Source organism: Macaca thibetana, chromosome 8 (genome assembly GCF_024542745.1).
Source record: "Macaca thibetana thibetana isolate TM-01 chromosome 8, ASM2454274v1, whole genome shotgun sequence".
Classification (NCBI taxonomy): Eukaryota; Metazoa; Chordata; class Mammalia; order Primates; family Cercopithecidae; genus Macaca; species Macaca thibetana.
In genome coordinates, this window is record NC_065585.1 from 109,987,977 (window position 1) to 110,007,363 (window position 19,387).

General features: G+C 45.0%; 2 protein-coding genes across 3 annotated transcripts in view; one reads left to right on the forward strand and one right to left on the reverse strand.

Moving 5' to 3' along the window:
* Positions 1–19,387, reverse strand: part of MAK16 (MAK16 homolog) — a 1,030,778-nt gene that overhangs the window by 29,806 nt on the left and 981,585 nt on the right. The window lies entirely within an intron of this gene.
* FUT10 (fucosyltransferase 10) overlaps positions 1–19,387 on the forward strand; it is a 115,730-nt gene that overhangs the window by 1,739 nt on the left and 94,604 nt on the right. For both annotated transcript variants that reach the window (XM_050802513.1, XM_050802512.1), the window contains exon 2: positions 11,177–11,529. In XM_050802513.1, the coding sequence (XP_050658470.1) occupies positions 11,449–11,529 (81 nt within the window). In that variant the 5' untranslated portion in view covers positions 11,177–11,448. The remainder of the gene's footprint in view (positions 1–11,176; positions 11,530–19,387) is intronic.

Sequence of the window (19,387 nt, forward strand, 5' to 3'; positions counted from 1 at the left end):
TTACAATGTCTTTCAGATTTTTTTTTTTTTTTTTTTTTTTTTGAGACAGAGTCTCGCTCTGTCACCCAGGCTGGAGTGCAATGGCCGGATCTCAGCTCACTGCAAGCTCCGCCTCCCGGGTTCACGCCATTCTCCTGCCTCAGCCTACCAAGTAGCTGGGACTACAGGCGCCCGCCACCACGCCCGGCTAATTTTTTTTGTATTTTAGTAGAGACGGGGTTTCACCATGTTAGCCAGGATGGTCTCGATCTCCTGACCTCGTGATCCGCCTGTCTCGGCCTCCCAAAGTGCTGGGATTACAGGCTTGAGCCACTGCGCCCGGCCTTGTCTTTCAGATTTTTTTCTTTCAGAATGAAATTGGAGTTTTCAAAAGATTATATTAAATTACCAACAAGGAAAATGAAGATAAAGTAATCCTAGACATGTTATATACATTTTTAAAAATATTTCCAGAAATCTTTATGATGACTCATATTGTCTGGATTACGGTCTCTTGATTAATCTTTTATGGAGAGTTTTTTTTTTTTTTTTTTTGAGACGGAGTCTCGCTGTGTCTCCCAGGCTGGAGTGCAGTGGCGTGATCTCGGCTCACTGCAAGCTCCGCCTCCCGGGTTCACGCCATTCTCCCGCCTCAGCCTCCCAAGTAGCTGAGACTACAGGCGCCCGCCACCACGCCCGGCTAGTTTTTTTTTTTTTTTGTATTTTTAGTAGAGACGGGGGTTTCACCATGTTAGCCAGGATAGTCTCGATCTCCTGACCTCGTGATCCACCCGCCTCGGCCTCCCAAAGTGCTGGGATTACAGACTTGAGCCACCGCGCCCGGCCTTATGGAGAGTTTTTACTCGTGGATATAATTTATGGGATGAGAGAGCTTAATTTTGGGATGGAACCTCAGAAGATCATTTGGTCCAGCAATGTTGTGTTGAAGTCGTAGCAACTGTGACTTTCTAGTTGTAGAGCGCACGGTGTATTTAATGGAGAAAATGCCCTGGGAAAGCACCGGCTTTCTTTAGTCATTTAGATTTGTCTAAATTTGTCTAGATTAAAGATTTGTCTTTAGTCATGTGAAATATTAGCTACATTTTATCAGTGTTACTGAACCAGCTCCTCGTTCATGATTATATAAATGATAAAAGCAGATCGGGGATTTTATTTGTTTTTTCTAGTCTGCAGTTATTCAATATTTATTAATTTATATTTTTTTCTGGAGATGAGGGATTTTAATTCGGGTATGCTGCCTGGTAGGAAAATTGCGACAAAGTAACCTAAAAGCCCTTCTTGGAGGAAGACTACTTACTAATAAGACCTCATAGGAAAAACAAAGGCGAAAAAGAATCCCTGCTCTTGAAGAATTGCCTTGGTTCTTATTGTGATACATAAACTTCACAGTCTTGTGCTGCCACCCCACTTTTAATTTTTTTATTTTTGAGACGGAGTCTAGCTCTGCCACCCAGGCTGGAGTGCAGTGGCACTATCACAGCTCACTGCAGCCTTGACCTCCAGGGCTCAAGGGATCCTCCTGTTCAGCCTCCCAGTAGCTGGGACTAGGACTACAGGTGCATACCAGCATGCCCAGCTAAGGTTTTTTTTTTCTTTTTTTCTTTTTGTAAAGATGGGTTCTTGCCGTGTTGCCCAGGCTGGTCTTGAATTCCTGGGCTCGAGTGATCCACCCACCTCAACATCTCAGAGTGCTGGGATTACAGGCATGAGCCACGACACTAAGCTTTGCCTTTTAAAAATCTGTGCTTCTTGCTGGGCACCGTGGCTCATGCCTGTAATCCTAGCACTTTGGGAGGCCGAGGCAAGTGGATCATGAGGTCAGGAGGTCGAGACCATTCTGGCCAACATGGTGAAACGCTGTCTCTACTAAAAATAAAAAAAATTAGCTGGGTGTGGAGGCGCACACCTGTAATCCCAGCTACTTGGGAGGCTGAGGCACGAGAATCGCTTGAACCTGGGAGGCAGAGATTGTGGTGAGCCGAGATCGCGCCACTGTACTCCAGCCTGGGGACAGAGCGAGACTCTGTCTCAAAAACAATAAGTAAAAAATCTGTGCTTCTAATTGAGGCATTGCATCAGTCTGTTTATCTGGCTCTCTGTCTCTTTCGGATTTGTTTTTAGTTTCTACATCAAATAGATCCACTGAATACTCACTCTTGTGAGGTTGTATGATCAACACTGCATAATTTAAGCAGTTTAGTATATGTCTGGAATTTAAGGATTGAGGAATGACATTTCCTTCATTTCTGCAATAGAAGTGCAGAGGTGTCTGGCTACACGTTCTCTTTCCCCATTAATCTCCAGTCTTGATTCACATGACTGCCAGTGTGCCTTTCTCCCTTACTGTTCTCTACTGGTCTCGCCTGAAGTTTCTGCTAGGATGAAGAGGATGACTTTCCCACATAGAAATCTGCAATCCAGAGCATGCTTTATATAAAAATAAATGCTCAGCAAAATATGAAGTCCACTGAAAAAGAGTGAGGAACACATTAACACAAGTTTTTGTTTTGTTTTGTTTTTGAGACAGAGTTTTGCTCTTGTTGCCCAGGCTGGAGTGCAATGGTGTCATCTTGGCTCACTGTAACCTCCGCCTCCTGGGTTCAAGCGATGCTCCTGCCTCAGCCTCCTGACTAGCTGGGATTACAGGCATGCGCCACCACACCCGGCTAATTTTTGTAGTTCTAGTAGAAACAGGGTTTCACCATGTTGACCAGGCTGGTCTTGAACTCCTGACCTTAAGTGATCCACCTGCCTCAGCCTCCCAAAGTGCTGGGATTACAGGCATGAGCCACGGGCCTGGCCATTAACAGAAGTCTTGTTAAAGAAAATTGAGTAAAAATGGAAACTGTGGAGGTATTACACCATGTTCATCAGATGCCCAAGGAATAATCACAGGCACTACGGAAGTCTGCAAATTAACAAAATAGGCCAACTTTTAAATGTTCATCAGTGGCTTTTTATGCATCTGATAAAGCAGCTTTAGAAAGTTTACTAAAATCCCCCAGCTTCCTGTGTTCTCTTCATTGTCCTGATGGAAACAAGCATGTGATGATATGAATCTATAAACTGATTTGTTAGCTGGGTGCAGTGGCTCACACCTGTAATCCTAGCACTTTGGGAGGTTGAGGTGGGCAGATTGCTTGAGCTCAGGAGTTTGAGACCAGCCTGGCCAACATGGTGAAATCCTGCCTCTACGAAAAAAAAAAAAAAAAAAAAAAAAAATTAGCTGGGTGTGGTGGCACACACTTATGGTCCAGGTACTCTGGAAGTTGAGTGGGCGAATCACTTGAGCCTGGGAATTTGAGGCTACAGTGAGCCGAGATTGTACCACTGCAGCCAGCCTAGGTGACAGAGGAGACCCTGTCTGAAAAACAAAACAAAGAAACAAAAACTGACTTGGTGTTGGGAGGGGTAATGCCTCCCAAAGGAGGTAGCCTTGAAAGTCTTGCAGAATGGCTAGCACAGTGAAAGAGGTGGAAGGGCTTCCAGATAGGCACAAGACCACGGAGTGGGAAGCCGCGTTCCAGGATACCAGGAACAGAGTCCTTATGCTGCGAACCAGGAAAGGAAGCCACAGAGGTAGGGCATGGCCCACATTGTGTTTTCTGTTTTTTTGTTTTGTTTTGTTTGAGATGGAGTCTTGCTCTGTTACCCAGGCTGGAGTCCAGTGGCGTGATCTTGGCTCACTGCAACCTCTGCATCCTGGGTTCAGAGGTTTCCTGCCTCTGCTTTCCTGCCTCAGCCTCCACAGTAGCTAGGACTGTAGGCACACACCACCACACCCAGCTAATTTTTGTATTTTTAGTAGAGATGGGGTTTTACCACGTTGGCCAGGCTTGTCTCCAACTCCTGGCCTCAAGAAATCCACCCTCGGCCGGGCGCGGTGGCATCACGCCTGTAATCCCCTCACTTTGGGAGGCCGAGGCGGGAATAGATCACGAGGTCAGGACATCGAGAAAAACTCCCGTGGTAAACACGGTGAAACCCCGTCTCTACTAAAAAATTACAAAAAAATTAGCCGGGGAGGCGGCCCAGGCGCCCTGTTCTGTCCCGCTACTCTGCAAGTGAGGCAGGAGAATGGCGTGAACCCCGGGAGGCGGAGCTTGCAGTGAGCCGAGATCGCGCCATTGCACTCCAGCCTGGGCGACTAAGCCAGACTCTGTCTCAAAAAAAAAAAAAAAAAAAAATCTCAACTCAAGTCACCCTCCTTGGCCTCCCAAAGTGCTGGGATTACAGGCATGCGCCACTGCATCCGGCCTCACATTAATAAGTGGCGCTTTAGTGTGAATAGTTTAAATTTGATAATTAGATACATTTCTTCTAAAAACTCTCCGTGGTATAACCTCTAGCTTATTAACCCTATTAACCCCCCAATTACCAGAACAGAAATGGGCAAAGGAGTCTTCCCAGAGCTCCCTGCCTTCTGCCTCGCCTCTCCTGCAAGTAGGGAGAGGTAGAAGGAGGAGGAGCACACAAACTACCAGGTTCTTCTACTTCTTTTCTTTTCTTTTTTTTTTTTTTTGAGACACGGTCTCACGCTGTTGTCCAGGCTGGAGTGCAGTGGTGCAATCTCAACTCACTGCATCATCTGCCTCCCAGGTTCAAGGGATTCTCCTGCCTCAGTCTCCCTAGTAGCTGGGATTACAGGTGCCTGGCACCACGCCTGGCTGATTTTTGTATTTTTAGTAGAGATGAGGTTTCACTGTGTTGTCCAGGCTGGTCTCAAACTCCTGACCTTAGGTGATCCATCCACCTTGGCTTCCCACAATGCTGGGATTACAGGCATGAGCCACCGCACCCAGCCTCACAAACTACCAGGTTCGGAAAGCTCAGAGTGTCACCTAAGGTTGGCTTTTCATTTTACAGTCAGACATGCAGGAAAGAAATCATCCCTTGGTTCCATTTCTGAGACTCTTATACCTTCAACTGGCCCTGAATGGCCAAAATTTGAAGCTGGCACCCTCAAGCTGCTAATTACCTATAAGATATTCAGTCTCTCTTCTGTCCATCTTAATTCAAAATACAGTTGAAAATTTAGAATTATTTTAGGATGAAAATTTGCTGGTTTTGATGGCATAGCACGCAGAAGAGTATGAGGTAGTCATACTCAGCTCCAAACCCTGCTCTGTGCAGCAGATGGCCAACCCTGGTGGTGCACACCAGCCATGCAGTGCACTTTAGAAGCTCAGCTTCTAGGGGTAAGAGGATTGGTGAGTGAGAGTCCATTTCAGATGGTGCCTGCCATGGTTGTCTGAATGTACATATTGTTCTGTCCCAGGAAGGAGTATTCTAGGGCACCTTCTTGCAGGACTCAGATTCATCCTGCAGGCAATGATGAATGAGAGCTTTTGTCTTGGAGTCTCATAATTTAAGTGCTTCAGTATGTGTCTGGAATTTAAGAATGACATTGCCTTCAGTTCTGTAATAGAAATGTGCTCTGGCCACACCTTCTTGATTAATCACTAGTCTTTTTTTTTTTTTTTTTTTTTTGAAATGGAGTCTTGCTCTGTCGCCCAGGCTGGAGTGCAGTGGCGTGATCTCGGCTTACTGCAACCTCTACCTCCTGGGTTCAAGTAATTCTCCTGCCTCAGCCTCCTGAGTAGCTGGGACTACAGGTGCATGCCACCATGCCTGGCTTATTTGTGTGTGTACGTGTGTTTTTTTTTTTTTTGAGATAGAGACTCGCTCTGTAGCCCAGGCTGGAGTGCAGTGGTGTGATCTTAGCTCACTGCAACCTCCGCCTCCTGGGTTCAAGCGGTCCTTCTTGCCTCAGCCTCCTGAGTATCTGGGATTACAGGAGCCTGCCACCATGCCTGGCTAATTTTTGTATTTTTAGTAGAGACAGGGTTTCACCATATTGGTCAGGCTGGTCTCGAACTCCTGACCTCCGGTGATCCACCCACCGCGGCCTCCCAAAGTGCTGGGATTACAGGTGTGAGCTACCACGCCCGACCTAATCACCAGTCTTGATTGACATGGCTTCCAGTGTCCCTTTCTCCCTTACTGTTCTCTTTTGGTCTACTCTGTTGAATTGGAGCCTGCTGTCCTTCATAGTGCTCTCTGCAAGTCTGTTTGTCCTACCAGTTGGAGGACCGCTGACTTGATGTCAGGCTCCTGGGTAACTAATGCCATATACAGTATTAGATTGACTGTTACTGTTGTAAATGTACCCCCAGGCCTGGATAATTGTTGCATGCTCTAAGTCAAAATACTACTGTCTACCCTGGCTGGGCCCTGCCCTGCCCTGCCCTTCTTTTCCCTTCCCTGCCCTTCTTTTCTCTACCCTTTCCTTTTCCCTTCTCTTCCCCTTTTCCTTTCCTTTCCTTCTTTTTTTTTTTTTTTTTTTTGAGACAGTGTCTCACTCTGCTACCCAGGCTGGAGTGCAGTGGCATAATCATGGCTCAGTGCAGCCTTCAACTCGGGCTGAAATGATTCTCCTGCTTTAGCCTCCCAGGTAGCTGGGACCACAGACATGCACCACCATGCCCAGCTAATTTTTAAATAAAAAAATTTTTTTTTGTAGAGACAGAGTCTTGCTTTGTTGCCTAGGCTGGTCTTGAACCCCTGAGCTCAAGGGATCTTCCTGCCTTAGCCTCCCAGAGCCACCGCACCTGGCGGACTCTGTTCTTTAGTGGTCGTTATTTAACCATAGATTGGCCCCTGAGACCTACTACACTTCTGGCTTTGGGAAGATAGCCTAGGTTGATAATCTTTAAATATAAGGAAATTCATAATCTTAAATTCTTCTGTCATAGTTCATAAAGCTATGCGAAGGTCCCGAAAAGGTCCTAGGATAGACCTGAGCTGTACAGTAGCTATAAAAATATCCCAAACTCTGTCCTCAAATTGTATCTTTTGTTTTCCTTTATTCCTGATTCTTTTTGTACTTTTCACAAGCTGTCACTATGTTCCTTCTTTTGTTTGCTTTCCACACATCTTTGAGTTGGGTGAGCTGATACCTAGTCTCACTTCTGTCTTTAAAAAATATGATCTTGTGGCTGGGTACAGTGGCTCATACCTGTAATCCCAGCACTTTGGGAGGCTGAGGCGGGTGGCTCATTTGAGGTGTTCAAGATAATTCAGGAGTTCGAGACCGGCCTGGCCAACATTGTGAAACCCTGTCTCTACTACAAATAGAAAAATTATCTGGGTGTGGTGGCATGCACCTGTAGTCCCAGCTACTCAGGAGGATGAGGCAGGAGAATCGCTTGAACCCAGGAGGCGGAGGTTGCAGTGAGCCAAGATCGCACCACTGTACTCCAGCCTGGGCAACAGAGCGAGACCCTGTCTCAGAACAACAACGAAAACAACAAGAACAACAACTCTCTCTATATATGTGTATATATGTGTGTGTGTGTGTGTGTGTGTGTGTGTGTATATATATGACCTTGGGGAAATCACTTAAACTTGAGGAGGCTTAGCTTCCGTGGGAAATGGGAATAATAATACCTACCTTGCCTACTTTTCCAAGTGGTTATAAATAAGATTGAGTAGAGTGATATAGCTAAACATTTTTTGAAAACATTATAGCTTTATTCCCATTTAAGTAGGTGATATCATTTTACTACATAATCTGGGTTACATTAATGATAACTATAGTAAATTGCTTCTGCACATTAAATGAAAATTTGGTAATCTTTCTGTTATGCAAGGGAAAGAAATAGTGATAGTTAACATTTATTATTTACTATGAAGAAGCTGAGACTTAGAAAGATTCAGTAACTTGTCTAAATTTATAATAAGTAATAGAACCAGGATTGGGACCCAAAGTGCTAGCTCCATACTGTATGTAGTTAATAGCTACAAGCATCTACTAAGTAGGAGCAAAGGTACTTTACAGGTTCTTAGAGATTTTTATTCCTTTTTTCTCTGATATAGCAGCTGACAACTGTACTACATATGTTTTCTGTGGTTTTCTGTGGCAGGTAACCTGTGAGGATTGGTATTGTCTGGTGGTAATTTTATAGTATTTCTTTTTTTTAAATTATTTTGTATTTTTGAGACCAGGCTTGGCTCTGTCACCCAAGCTAAGTGCAGTGGCACAATCACGGCTCACTGCAGCTTCAATCTCCTGGGCTGAAGCAATCCTCCTGCTTCAGCCTCCCAAGTAGCCAGGACTATAGACACCCACCACCTGGTTAATTTATTTTTTGTAGAGATGGGGTCTCACTGTGTTGCCTAGGCTGGTCCTCCTGCCTTGGCCTCCCAAGGTTTTGGGATTACCTGCATGAGCCACTGTGCACAGCCAAGGAATTTTATGATATTAATGCTAAAAAATATAAAAGAACATGTGCACTTCAGATTGTAATACTTGTCAAAGTTAGAGTCTTGGGCAAGTTACTTTACTTCATTCAGATTCAGTTTTCTTATATTTGGGCGACAGAGCCAGAAAATGAGAAATGGAATGGAGTTGTTGGGAGGATTGAATGAGCGCCTGCCTGTGTGCTAAGTACTTAGGAAAGGCCTTGCCCATGATAGGTTACTCAGCAGATATTAGTGATTTCCTTTTCTTTGGCAAAGTGAGCATTTTTCCTTTTAAAGTTCCAGTTGATGGGGTAGCAATCTATTTTATATGCTTCATTTTCCACCTAAAGGGATAATAAATTAAAATAATATTTAAATGTAAGGATAACAAACATTTATTGGGTATTTAGTATGTGTCAGAGTCTGAAATAAGTGTTTTACCAATCATAGCTCATAAAATTCTCACGACTCTGATTAGGCCTCATGAGGATCTACTGTTGGAAAGTGAGTTATGGAGAGGTTAGGTTAAGCCAGCTGAGGAATTGGGATTTGAATCCTGGAAGGCTGACTTGAGACCTTCTCTTAGTCACTGGGTTTTGGGAATTTCATGGATGAAAGAAGAAAAATGCACTTTTGGTGATTTCTGAGTCCCAGTGTTATTTTGTGGTTGAAGGAAAAAAAAATATCCTGGATTTAAAAGTAAGGCCGGTCAAGATGGCTCACACCTGTAATCCCAGCACTTTGGGAGGCCAAGGCAGGAGGATCACTTGAGCCCAGGAGTCCAAGACCAGCTTGGGCAACATGGTGAGACCTCGTCTCTACAAACAAACAAACAAAAATCAGCTGGGTATTGTGGCACATGCCATTAGTCCCAGCTACTTGGGAGGCTGAGGTGGGAGGATTGCTTGAGTCTGGGAGTTGGAGGCTACAGTGAGCCATGATCACAGTACTGCACTTTAGCCTGAGTGACAGAGCAAGACCCTGTCTCAGAAAAAAGTAAATCAAGGTAGATTCATGAGAGGGGAACCCGCCTTTTTTTTTTTTTTTTTTTTTGAGATGGAGTCTGGCTCTGTCACCCAGGCTGGAGTGCAGTGGCACGATCTTGGCTCACTGCAATCTCTGCCTCCTGGGTTCAAGTGATTCTCTGGCCTCAGCCTCCTGAGTAGCTGGGATTACAGGCACCCGCCACTGCGCCCAGCTAATTTTTGTATTTTTTGTAGAGATGGGGTTTCACCATCTTGACCAGGCTGGTCTCGAACTCCTCACCTTAAGTGATCCACCCGCTTCGGTTTCCCCAAGTGCTGGGATTACAGGTGTGAACCACTGCGCCTGGCTGGGAGCACACCTTTAAGACTAAAGTTTTTAACCAGGGTTCTATATTATCTTTATAGGTCTAATTATATCTGATTATATCTTTAACTCTGTATGCCAGGGGCATGATGTAGGTCTGACTTAGATTCACATCTGTAAATTACTGTGCAGCAACATTGCCCTTCCTCTGGAAAGTTGACCCTTCCTCCACTCTGAACTACACAGTGCCATTTGCCCAGGACATTGAAGTTCATAGAATATCATAGGGATAAAGGGCATTCTATGGGGGCATTTTTTTCAATCTTTTTTTTTACCTTTTTTTTTTTTTTTTTTTTTTTTTGAGATAGAGTCTTGTTCTGTTGCCTACACTAGAGTGCAGTGGTGCAGTCATGGCTTACTGCAGCCTTGACCTCCTGGGCTCAAGCAGTCCTCCTGCTTCAGCCTCCTGAGGAGCTGGGACTATAGGTGCACACCCCCATGCCCAGCTAATTTGTAAAATTTTCTATGCAGACAGGGTCTCACTATGTTGCCCAGGCTGGTCTCAAACTCCTGGGCACAAGCCATCCTCCTGCCTTGGCCTCCCAAAGTGCTGTGATTAAAGGTATGAGCCACTGTACCTGGCCCTCATTTAGTTCATTTTTACAACTTTTTTGAAAAGATCATTTATTTCAGATAGATGAAAATTTTATTTGAAAACTTCCAAAGAATAATATTGCTCCAACAGCCCACTGCTTTATTCACTTGCTGTAAAAGACAAATCATATTCAGAATTGCTTATGCTGTGGCAAAAGTTGGTTTCCTTCGTGGGCATTGGGGCCACATGATCATTATCCATTTTTGATTAAAGCCTGAATCTTTTATTTTCTTCCTAAATTTTATGGGAGTGGGTGGATAGTCCTGGTAATTTTTATTCCATTTCTAAACTCCTTTGAAACTTAGATAGAAGGGAGTGACTTCATATAACAGTCTTGGAATTCAGTCTTCTGATGGCAGAGAGTATTAAGTGGAAGCAGAATTTTGGATTTGGGATCTGGTTGTAGATTTGGGATCTGGTTGTAGATTTGTCACTCTCCTCTGATGGGCTGGGTGGCCATGAGTAAGTCAATTCACCTCTCTGGTTCCCCTCCCCTCCCCTCCCCCACTCCCCTCCCCCACTCCCCTCCCCTCCCTTTCCCTCCCCTTCCTTTCCCTTCCTTTCCCTTCTTTTCCTTTCCTTTCCTTTCTCTGTTGCCCAGGCTACTCACTGCAACCTCCACCTCCCAGGTTCAAGTGACTCTCCTGCCGCAGCCTCCTGAGTAGCTGTGACTACAGGTGTGTGCCACCACACCTGACTAATTTTGGTATTCTTAGTAGAGACGGGATTTTGCCATGCTGGCCAGACTGGTCTCAAACTCCTGACCTCAAATGATCCACCCGCTCTGGCCTCCCAAAGTGCTGGGATTACAGGAGTGAGCCATCACGCCCAGCCTTGATTTCCTTACTTATGGGTGATGTACTAGGACTACATGATCTCAGTGCTTCCTTTTAGTTTGAAACGTTCTATGTTTTTTCATGATCACTCGCCTGCAAGACTACATTTATTAAATGTGCACTATGGCTAATAGATGATCTTTTGTTGCAGAATTTTTTGATGCCTTCTTATTTGGATAAATCTCCAGCTGCTCTGGTGATAGCCTAAGAAGACTGCATGCTGCTTCCTCTTGATGCCAAGCCAGGCCCTCTCGCAACCTCGGATCTCAGTCCTTCATGGAGACCAGGTCCCAGCAGGAATGGCAGTGCAGGAAATTGGCGCCCAGATGGTTCTTCCATGTGAAGTTGTCTCGGGCTCTGGGCTGACGAGAGAACACCTGGTAACCAGGTTAGCCCTCTGTCAGTCACCTAGGGCAGGGCAGCATGGTGCGGATTCAGAGGAGGAAGCTTTTGGCATCTTGCCTGTGCATCACAGCCACCATCTTTCTGCTTGTCACACTCCAGGTACCAAGAATGTGGGTTGTGTAGTGTTGATAGCAGGGCCTTTGCCATGTCCCCCTACCCCCTATTTTCTCAAAACTTCAAGTATTTCACTTTTTGTTAATCAGGGGTGTTCAGGATCAGGGGTCTTTCTTTCTTTCTTTCTTTCTTTTTCTTTCTTTCTTTCTTTCTTTCTTTCTTTCTTTCTTTCTTTCTTTCTTTCTTTCTTTCTTTCTTTCTTTCTTTCTTTCTCTCTTTCTTTCTCTCTTTCTTTCTCTCTTTCTTTCTCTCTTTCTTTCTCTCTTTCTCTTCTTTCTCTTCTCTCTTTTTCTCTTTCTCTCTCTTTCTCCTTCCTTCCTTCCTTTCCCTCCCTCTCCCCCCTCCCCCCTCCCCCTTTTCCCCTTCCCCTCCTCCCTCCCTCCCTCCCTCCTTCCTTCCTTCCTTCCTGCCTTCCTTCCTTTTCTTTCGACACAGTTCCACTCTGTTGCCCAAGCTGGAGTGCAGTGGCGCGGTCTCTGCTCACTGTACCCTCTGCCTCCCGGGTTCAAGCAATTCTCGTGCCTCAACCTCCTGAGTAGTTGGGATTACAGGTGCCCACTACCATGCCCAGCTAAATTTTTTGTATTGTTAATAGAGATGCGGTTTCAACATGTTGGCCGTGCTGGTCTCGAACTCCGGATCTCAAGTGATCTGCCTGCCTTGGCCTCCCAAAGTGCTAGGATTACAGGCGTGAGCCACTGTGCTCGGCCAGGATCAGAGGTTTTCTACTGGGAGGAAAACACCTCCCAGTTTTCCTCCCAGTAAAAGACCTCTGGCAGGGAGACCCTTCAAGTTCACCCCCTGACCCCCTTTTTTAAACAGGTGAAACAGGTTTAGTGAATGGACGTGTTAGTCGGAAGAAAAGTCACTGAGATAGAAGGTGAGTTTGAGATTATCATAGGCTCCTGGTTGTAGACAAACAGAAAGTAAAGCTCAGTCTGTCTTCCTGGGTCAAAATTGGATGGCTTCCTCAGAGTCTCCTATTGTTATCACTTTTGAAAGACTGCGTTCTTTTTTTATTTTTTATTTTTTTTTGAGACGGAGTCTCGCTCTGTCGCCCGGGCTGGAGTGCAGTGGCCGGATCTCAGCTCACTGCAAGCTCCGCCTCCCTGGTTCACGCCATTCTCCTGCCTCAGCCTCCCGAGTAGCTGGGACTACAGGCGCCCACCACCTTGCCCGGCTATTTTTTTGTATTTTTTAGTAGAGACGGGGTTTCACCGTGTTAGCCAGGATGGACTCGATCTCCTGACCTCGTGATCCGCCCGTCTCGGCCTCCCAAAGTGCTGGGATTATAGGCTTGAGCCACCGTGCCCGGCCCGAAAGACTGCGTTCTTGGAGAAGCAAGGACTATTCTGAGAACAAGATAGTCTGTATCTTGTAGTAAGTGTAGAACACAGACATCTATATTATAAGTAAATCTTGACATGTGCTTCTAGACCAAGGACTGTATATGGATGAATGAACTGAAATGTGTGCTTAGTTCTCCTACCTGTATCCCTTAGTCAGTTATTCTGAACTTCATTCACTGATTTCTGTTTATTCCTTTATTTATTTATTTATTATTTTTTGAGACAGGATCTCATTTTGTCACCCAGGCTGGAGAGCAGTGGCACAGTCTCGGCTCACTGCAGCATCAACCTGCCTGGGCTCAGGCAATCCTCCCACCTCAGCATCTTCAGTAGCTGGGACCACAGGCTTGTGCCACGGTGCCTGGCTGATTTTTATTTTTTTTTATAAATTTATTTTTTTGAGATGGAGTCTCACTCTGTCGCCCAGGCTGGAGTGCAGTGGCGTGATCTTGGCTAACTACTACCTCTGCCTCCCAGGTCAAGCAATTTCCTGCCTCAGCCTCCCAGGTAGCTGGGATTACAGGCTCCTGCCACTTAGCTAATTTTGCATTTTTAGTAGAAATGAGGTTTCACCATGTTGGCCAGGCTGGTCTTGAACTCCTGACCTCATGTGATCCGCCTGCCCTGGCCTCCGAAAGTGCTGGGATTATAGGCGTGAGCCACCACACCTGGCCTAATTTTGGTATTTTTTTGTAGAGACGGGGTTTCACCACATTGACCAGGCTGGTCTTGAACTGCTGGGCTCAAGCAATTTGCACACCTTGGCCTCACAAAATGCTGGGATTACAGGTGTAAGCCACCATTCCCAGCCCCTTCACTGATTTCAAATTGAAATAAAAATTGGGCAGTGACAGTAAAAGTATAGATATCAGCTCAGATAGATTTTGCACCCATTCAGGTGCCAGCCGAGCCGTCCATTTCAAAATCCACAGAACTTTTTTTTCTTTTGAGACAGGGTTTCACTCTGTCACCCAGGCCGGAGTGCAGTGGTATGATCTCGGCTCAGTGCAACCTCCACCTCCCAGGCTCAAGCAATCCTCCCAACGCAGCCTGCTGAGTAGCTGAGACTATAGGTGTGTACTACTACTCATGGCTAAGTTTTCTATTTTTTTGTGGAGATGAGGTTTCACCATGTTGCTCAGGCTGGTCTTGAACTCCTGAGCTCAAGCGATCCACCTACCTGGCTTCTCAAAGCACTGAGATTGCAAGTGTGAGCCACTGTGCCTGGCTTCCACAGGACTTTTTTTTTTTGAGATAGAGTTTTGCTTTTGTTGCCCATGCTGGAGTGCAATGGCATTATCTCGGCTCACTGCAACCTCCACCTCCCGGGTTCAAGCAATTCTTCTGCCTCAGCCTCCTGAGTAGCTGGGATTACAGGTGCCCGCCACCATGTCCGGCTAATTTTTGTATTTTTAGTAGAGACGGGGTTTTGCCATGTTGGCCAGGCTGGTCTCGGACTCCTGACCTCTGGTGATCCACCTGCGTAGTCCTCCCAAAGTGCTGGGTTTACTGGCGTGAGTCACCACGCCCGGTTCTCCACACAACCTTTAAAGGTTATTTGTGGATGTGAATAGTTACGGTTGTGGGACTGGTACTGCCACCTTCTGCCAGACTGGGATTCTCGTGAGAGGCAACATGTGCCTCCTGCCTTGTTTGTGCTGTAGGTATCTAGGACCCGCTACACAGAAGGCCTGGCGTTTTCAGTTTTCTGCTGCTTTCTGTGGGAAGGTTTATTTTTGGCTTTTTTTTTTGAGACGGTGTCTTGCTCTGTTGCCAGACTGGAGTGCAGTGGTGCGATCTGGGCTCACTGCAACCTCCGCCTCCTGGGTTCAAGCGATTCTTCTGCCTCAGCCTCCTGAGTAACTAGGATTACGGGTGCCTGCCATCACTTCTGGCTAATTTTTTGTATTTTTAGTAGAGACAGGGTTTTACCGTGTTGGCCAGGCTGGTCTCGAAGTCCTGACCTTAAGTGAGTCACCTGCCTTGGCCTCTCAAAGTGTTGGGATTACAGGCGTGAGCCATACCGCACATGGCCTCCATTCCTGTTTTTAGGCAAATGAAATACTTTGCCGCATAAGTAGGGTAAAGATAGGATAAATAGAAAAAAATCATGTTATGGATCCTATGTTAGTTTGCTATCGCTGCTGTAACAAAATACTGCAGATGGAGTGACTTGCTTCCACAACCAAAATTAGTTTTTTGTTTACAGTTTCAGAGACTGGGAAGTCCAAGATCAAGGTGTCAGCGGATTCTGTCTTCTGAGGCCTCTCTCCTTGGCTTATAGATGGCTGTTTTCTCCCTGTGTCTTTACACTGCGTTCTCTCTGTAATTGTGTGTGTCAAATTTTCCCCTTTTTGTAAGGACACCAGTCATACTGGATTAGGGCCCACCTGTTTTAACTCAGTTACCTCTTTGAAGACCCTGTCTCCAAATATTGTCACATTATAAGGTACTGGGAGTAAGGACTTCAACATATGAATTTTTTTGGGGTATACAGTTTAGCCCATAGAAGATTCTATAACATAAATTATTTAATTAATATTAATCTAAACATCAAAATTTTATAGTTAGCTACACTTAAGCTAAAACATAGTTCTCTGGAGGAAAACTTAGACATTGTTTTCCATTCACATTTAACTGTATTTTGTATAAACTGTCTGTAAATTCTTTGGGTATATATGTATATTTATTTTTTAATTTTACTTTTTAGTTGCATAAATAGTTTAGGAATATATATTGGAGTATTTTAAAGCAAATCCAGGACATAATAGCATTTCACCTGGATATATGTTAATATGATTCTCTCACTTTGCAGCTAGGAACATTGAAAAATTTAATGTAACCATATTGCTACTATCACACCCAACGAAATTAACAGTTACTGAATATTCTCTGTATGATAGGCCATGTTAAATTTTCCCAGTTGTCTCAAAAAAAAAAAGAATTTTCCTAATGAGTTGGGTTTCTTTTTGAGACACAGTCTTGCTCTGTTGCCCAGGCTGGAGTACAGTGGCACGTTCTTGGCTCACTGCAACCTCCGCCTCCTAGGTTCAAATGATCCTCCTGCCTCATCCTCCCAAGTAGCTGAAATTACAGGTGTGCACCACCACGCCCAGCTCAGTTTTTTATTTTTAGGAGAGATGGGACATCCCACCATGCCCAGCTAATTTTTTGTATTTTTTAGAAGAGATGAGGTTTCACTATATTGGCCAGGCTGGTCTCGAACTCCTGACCTCAGGTGATCCATCCACCCGGGCCTCCCAAAATGCTGGGAGTACAGGTGTGAGCCACCACGTCTGGCCGGAGTTGGTTTGAATTTGGAATAAACAAACCTATACATTGCATTGGGTTGGTGAGTCTCAAGTTTTATGTTTTTGTTTTTTTCACTATTGAAAGGTTTGGCCAGTCATGGTGGCTCACACCTGAAATCTCAGCACTTTGGGAGGCCAAGGTGGGTGGATCATGAGGTCAAGAGATCGAGACCATCCTGGCCAACATGATAAAACCCTGTCTCTACTAAAAATACAAAAAAATTAGCTGGGCGTGGTGGTGCATGCCTGTAGTCCCAGCTACTCGGGAGGCTGAGGCAGGAGAATTGCTTGAACCTGGGAGGTGGAGGTTGCAGTGAGCCGAGATCATGCCACTGCACTCCAGCCTGGTGACAGAGCAAGACTCTGTCTCAAAAAAAAAAAGGCTTTTCTGCCCCACCTTTTATTCCATGTCATGGACTTGTTAAAACTGGGTCATTTGTCCTTTTGACTTTTCTGGAGTGTGGGATTGGCTGATTATGGTTTTATTTCATGCATTCCTTTATTCTGCCATATTTCCTACAATCAGGTAGTGATATCCAAAGGTAATGTCTTTTAAAAAGCTGTTTGGGCCAACATGATGAAACCCTGTCTCTACTAAAAATACAAAAAAATTAGCAGGGTGTGGTGGCTCGCATTTGTAATCCCAGCTACTCGGGAGGCTGAGGCAGGAGAATCACTTGAACCCAGGAAGAGGAGGCTGCAGTAGGCTGAGATTGCGCCATTGTACTCTAGCCTGGTGACAGAAAGAGAGGGACTCTGTCTCAAACCAAAAAAAAAAAAAAAAAAAAAAAAGTTGTTTGGCAGAAGAAGAATCTCTCCTTAAAAGCATCTCTATTATTTGGAAATGAACTTATAACTCACATAGTAGATATTGATTTGAAATGTGGAATAAATTTTACCTTTAGAAAGCCTATGGCTTTCTAAAAGCCTTTCTTTTAAGTGACTGGTTGTACATTTTCAGGGGAAGAACATCAGATGAAAAGATAGTTTGTGGCTACAAGTCATCTCCCGTGGATCAAACTACTGGGGACAGCCATATTGTTCCATCATAAAAATGCTGAGAGAGCTATTGGCAACAGGCAGACTTTAGTTTTCAGTGATGGCTCTGCTGTTCTAGTGTTGACTTTGGCATCTCAGATGATCCATGACTTTTTAAAGCCAATATAATTTCTTACTCCTTCTGGAGTGCTACTTGGCTTTCACTCAGTGGTTTTTTTTTTTTTTTTTTTTTTTTTTTTTTTGGCCTTGGATACCTTTGAGAATCTAATGAAAGTCACGGGCCCTCCCCAGGGAGTTTCAGACTCCATGCAATGCATCGATGATGAGTGGCCTTTATCTAACACCAGGAGCAGCGAGCACATAAAAGAGGTACCACTCTTGGCTGCTAAAAGCAGGACCGAGGGCTGCACAGGGAGTGGCCTCTGTGGCTGACTGGTGGAGCAGTTAACACACAGAAATGTAAATGTGCCTTACTTTAACTGCTTTAACTGCTTTATTTGTTTCATGGTCTGACTGCTAAACTTTCAGTTACATATGGAGCAGATCAACGCTTTCTCCAGTATATTTCTATAATTAGTGCCATATCAATGATCATATTAATAGCAAATCTTGTTTTTTTTCCGGGATGGAGCCTCCCTTTGTTGCTCAGGCTGCAGTACAGTGGTGCAATCATACCGCACTGCAGCCTTGAACTCCTGGACTCAAGCGATCCTCTGGTCTCAGCCTCCTGAGTAACTGGGGCTCTAGGTGCAAGCCACTGTGCTCAGCACAATACCAAATCTTAAAATTTGATGAAAAGGCAGCACTTCTGGAGTTTCTGCTACACTCACCCTGCCCTCCAGATGACTGTTACTGATGTCCAAGCTGTCCAGTGACCCAGACTTAGACTATACTGGAATAAATTTTAAAATGTGGTTGTAAGTGGGAGTGAGTGGAATAGACTCTAGGGAATTTTGACATTAGGTATTATTTCACCATCTCAATGCTCTAGTGAGTATTACTAGAAACATAAAACCCATGTTATTACTACTTTAATTGTAATAAGAAAGAAACCGGTTGGTAATTTATAACTCATTTTCCCTAGAGTACATTCTTTAGTAGTAGTCAGGTAATTATCCTGTCATAGGTTTCATTAAGAGGCAAAACTGGCCGGGCGCGGTGGCTCAAGCCTGTAATCCTAGCACTTTGGGAGGCTGAGGCAGGCAGATCACGAGATCAGGAGGTTGAGGCCAACATAGTGAAAACCCGTCTCTACTAAAAATACAAAAAGTTACCCGGGTGTGATGGCTGGCACCTGTAATCCCAGCTACTTGGGAGGCTGAGGCAGGAGAATCGCTTGAACCTGGGAGGCAGAGGTTGCAATGAGCTGAGATCGTGCCGCTGCACTCCAGCCCAGGTGTCAGTGCGAGATTCCGTCTCGGAAAAAAAAAAAAAAAAAAAGAGGCAAAACTATTTCTGGATATCCTATAGACTTTTGAAAATGAGGGGAAATGTATTTGTTGTAAGTGTTTAGTAGAATCGTTGGCCATTCTTGTTGGTTGATATTTGGAGGCTGTGTCCACTCCCTGATCCCTGAAACCTGTGAATATGTTACTTTAGGTGGCAAAAGGGACTTTGCAGATGGGATCAATGTGACCCACTTTGAGGTGGGGGGATTATTCCAAATTATTCATGTGGGCCCCATGTAATCACATGAGTTCTTAAAGATGGAGAGCCTTCCGTGACATGGTCAGAGAGAAGAGGTGACATTAGAAGAGTCAGAGAGATGTAGTGTTGCTGGCTTTGAAGAGGAGGAAGGAGGCCATGAGTCAAGAATGGTGCTGGCTCTAAAAGAAAAGCAAGAAAGAGACTTCTGTCCTAGAGTCTTCAGGGAGGAATGCAGCCCTGCTGACCCCTGGGTCTCAGCCCAGTGAGACCCATTGCAGACTTCTGACTTCAGAACTGTGCAGTAACAAATTTGTGATTGATTGATTGATTGGTTTTTGAGACAAGGTCTTGCTCTGTTGCCCAGGCTGGAGTGCAATGGTGCAATCATAGTTCACTATAACCTCTAACTTCTGGGCTCAAGCAATCCTCCTGCCTCAGCCTCCTGAGTATCTGGGACTACAGGCATGCATCACCATGCCCGGCCGATTTTTTTTTTTCTTTTTTTTGACATGGGGCTTTGCTCTGTTGCCGAGGCTT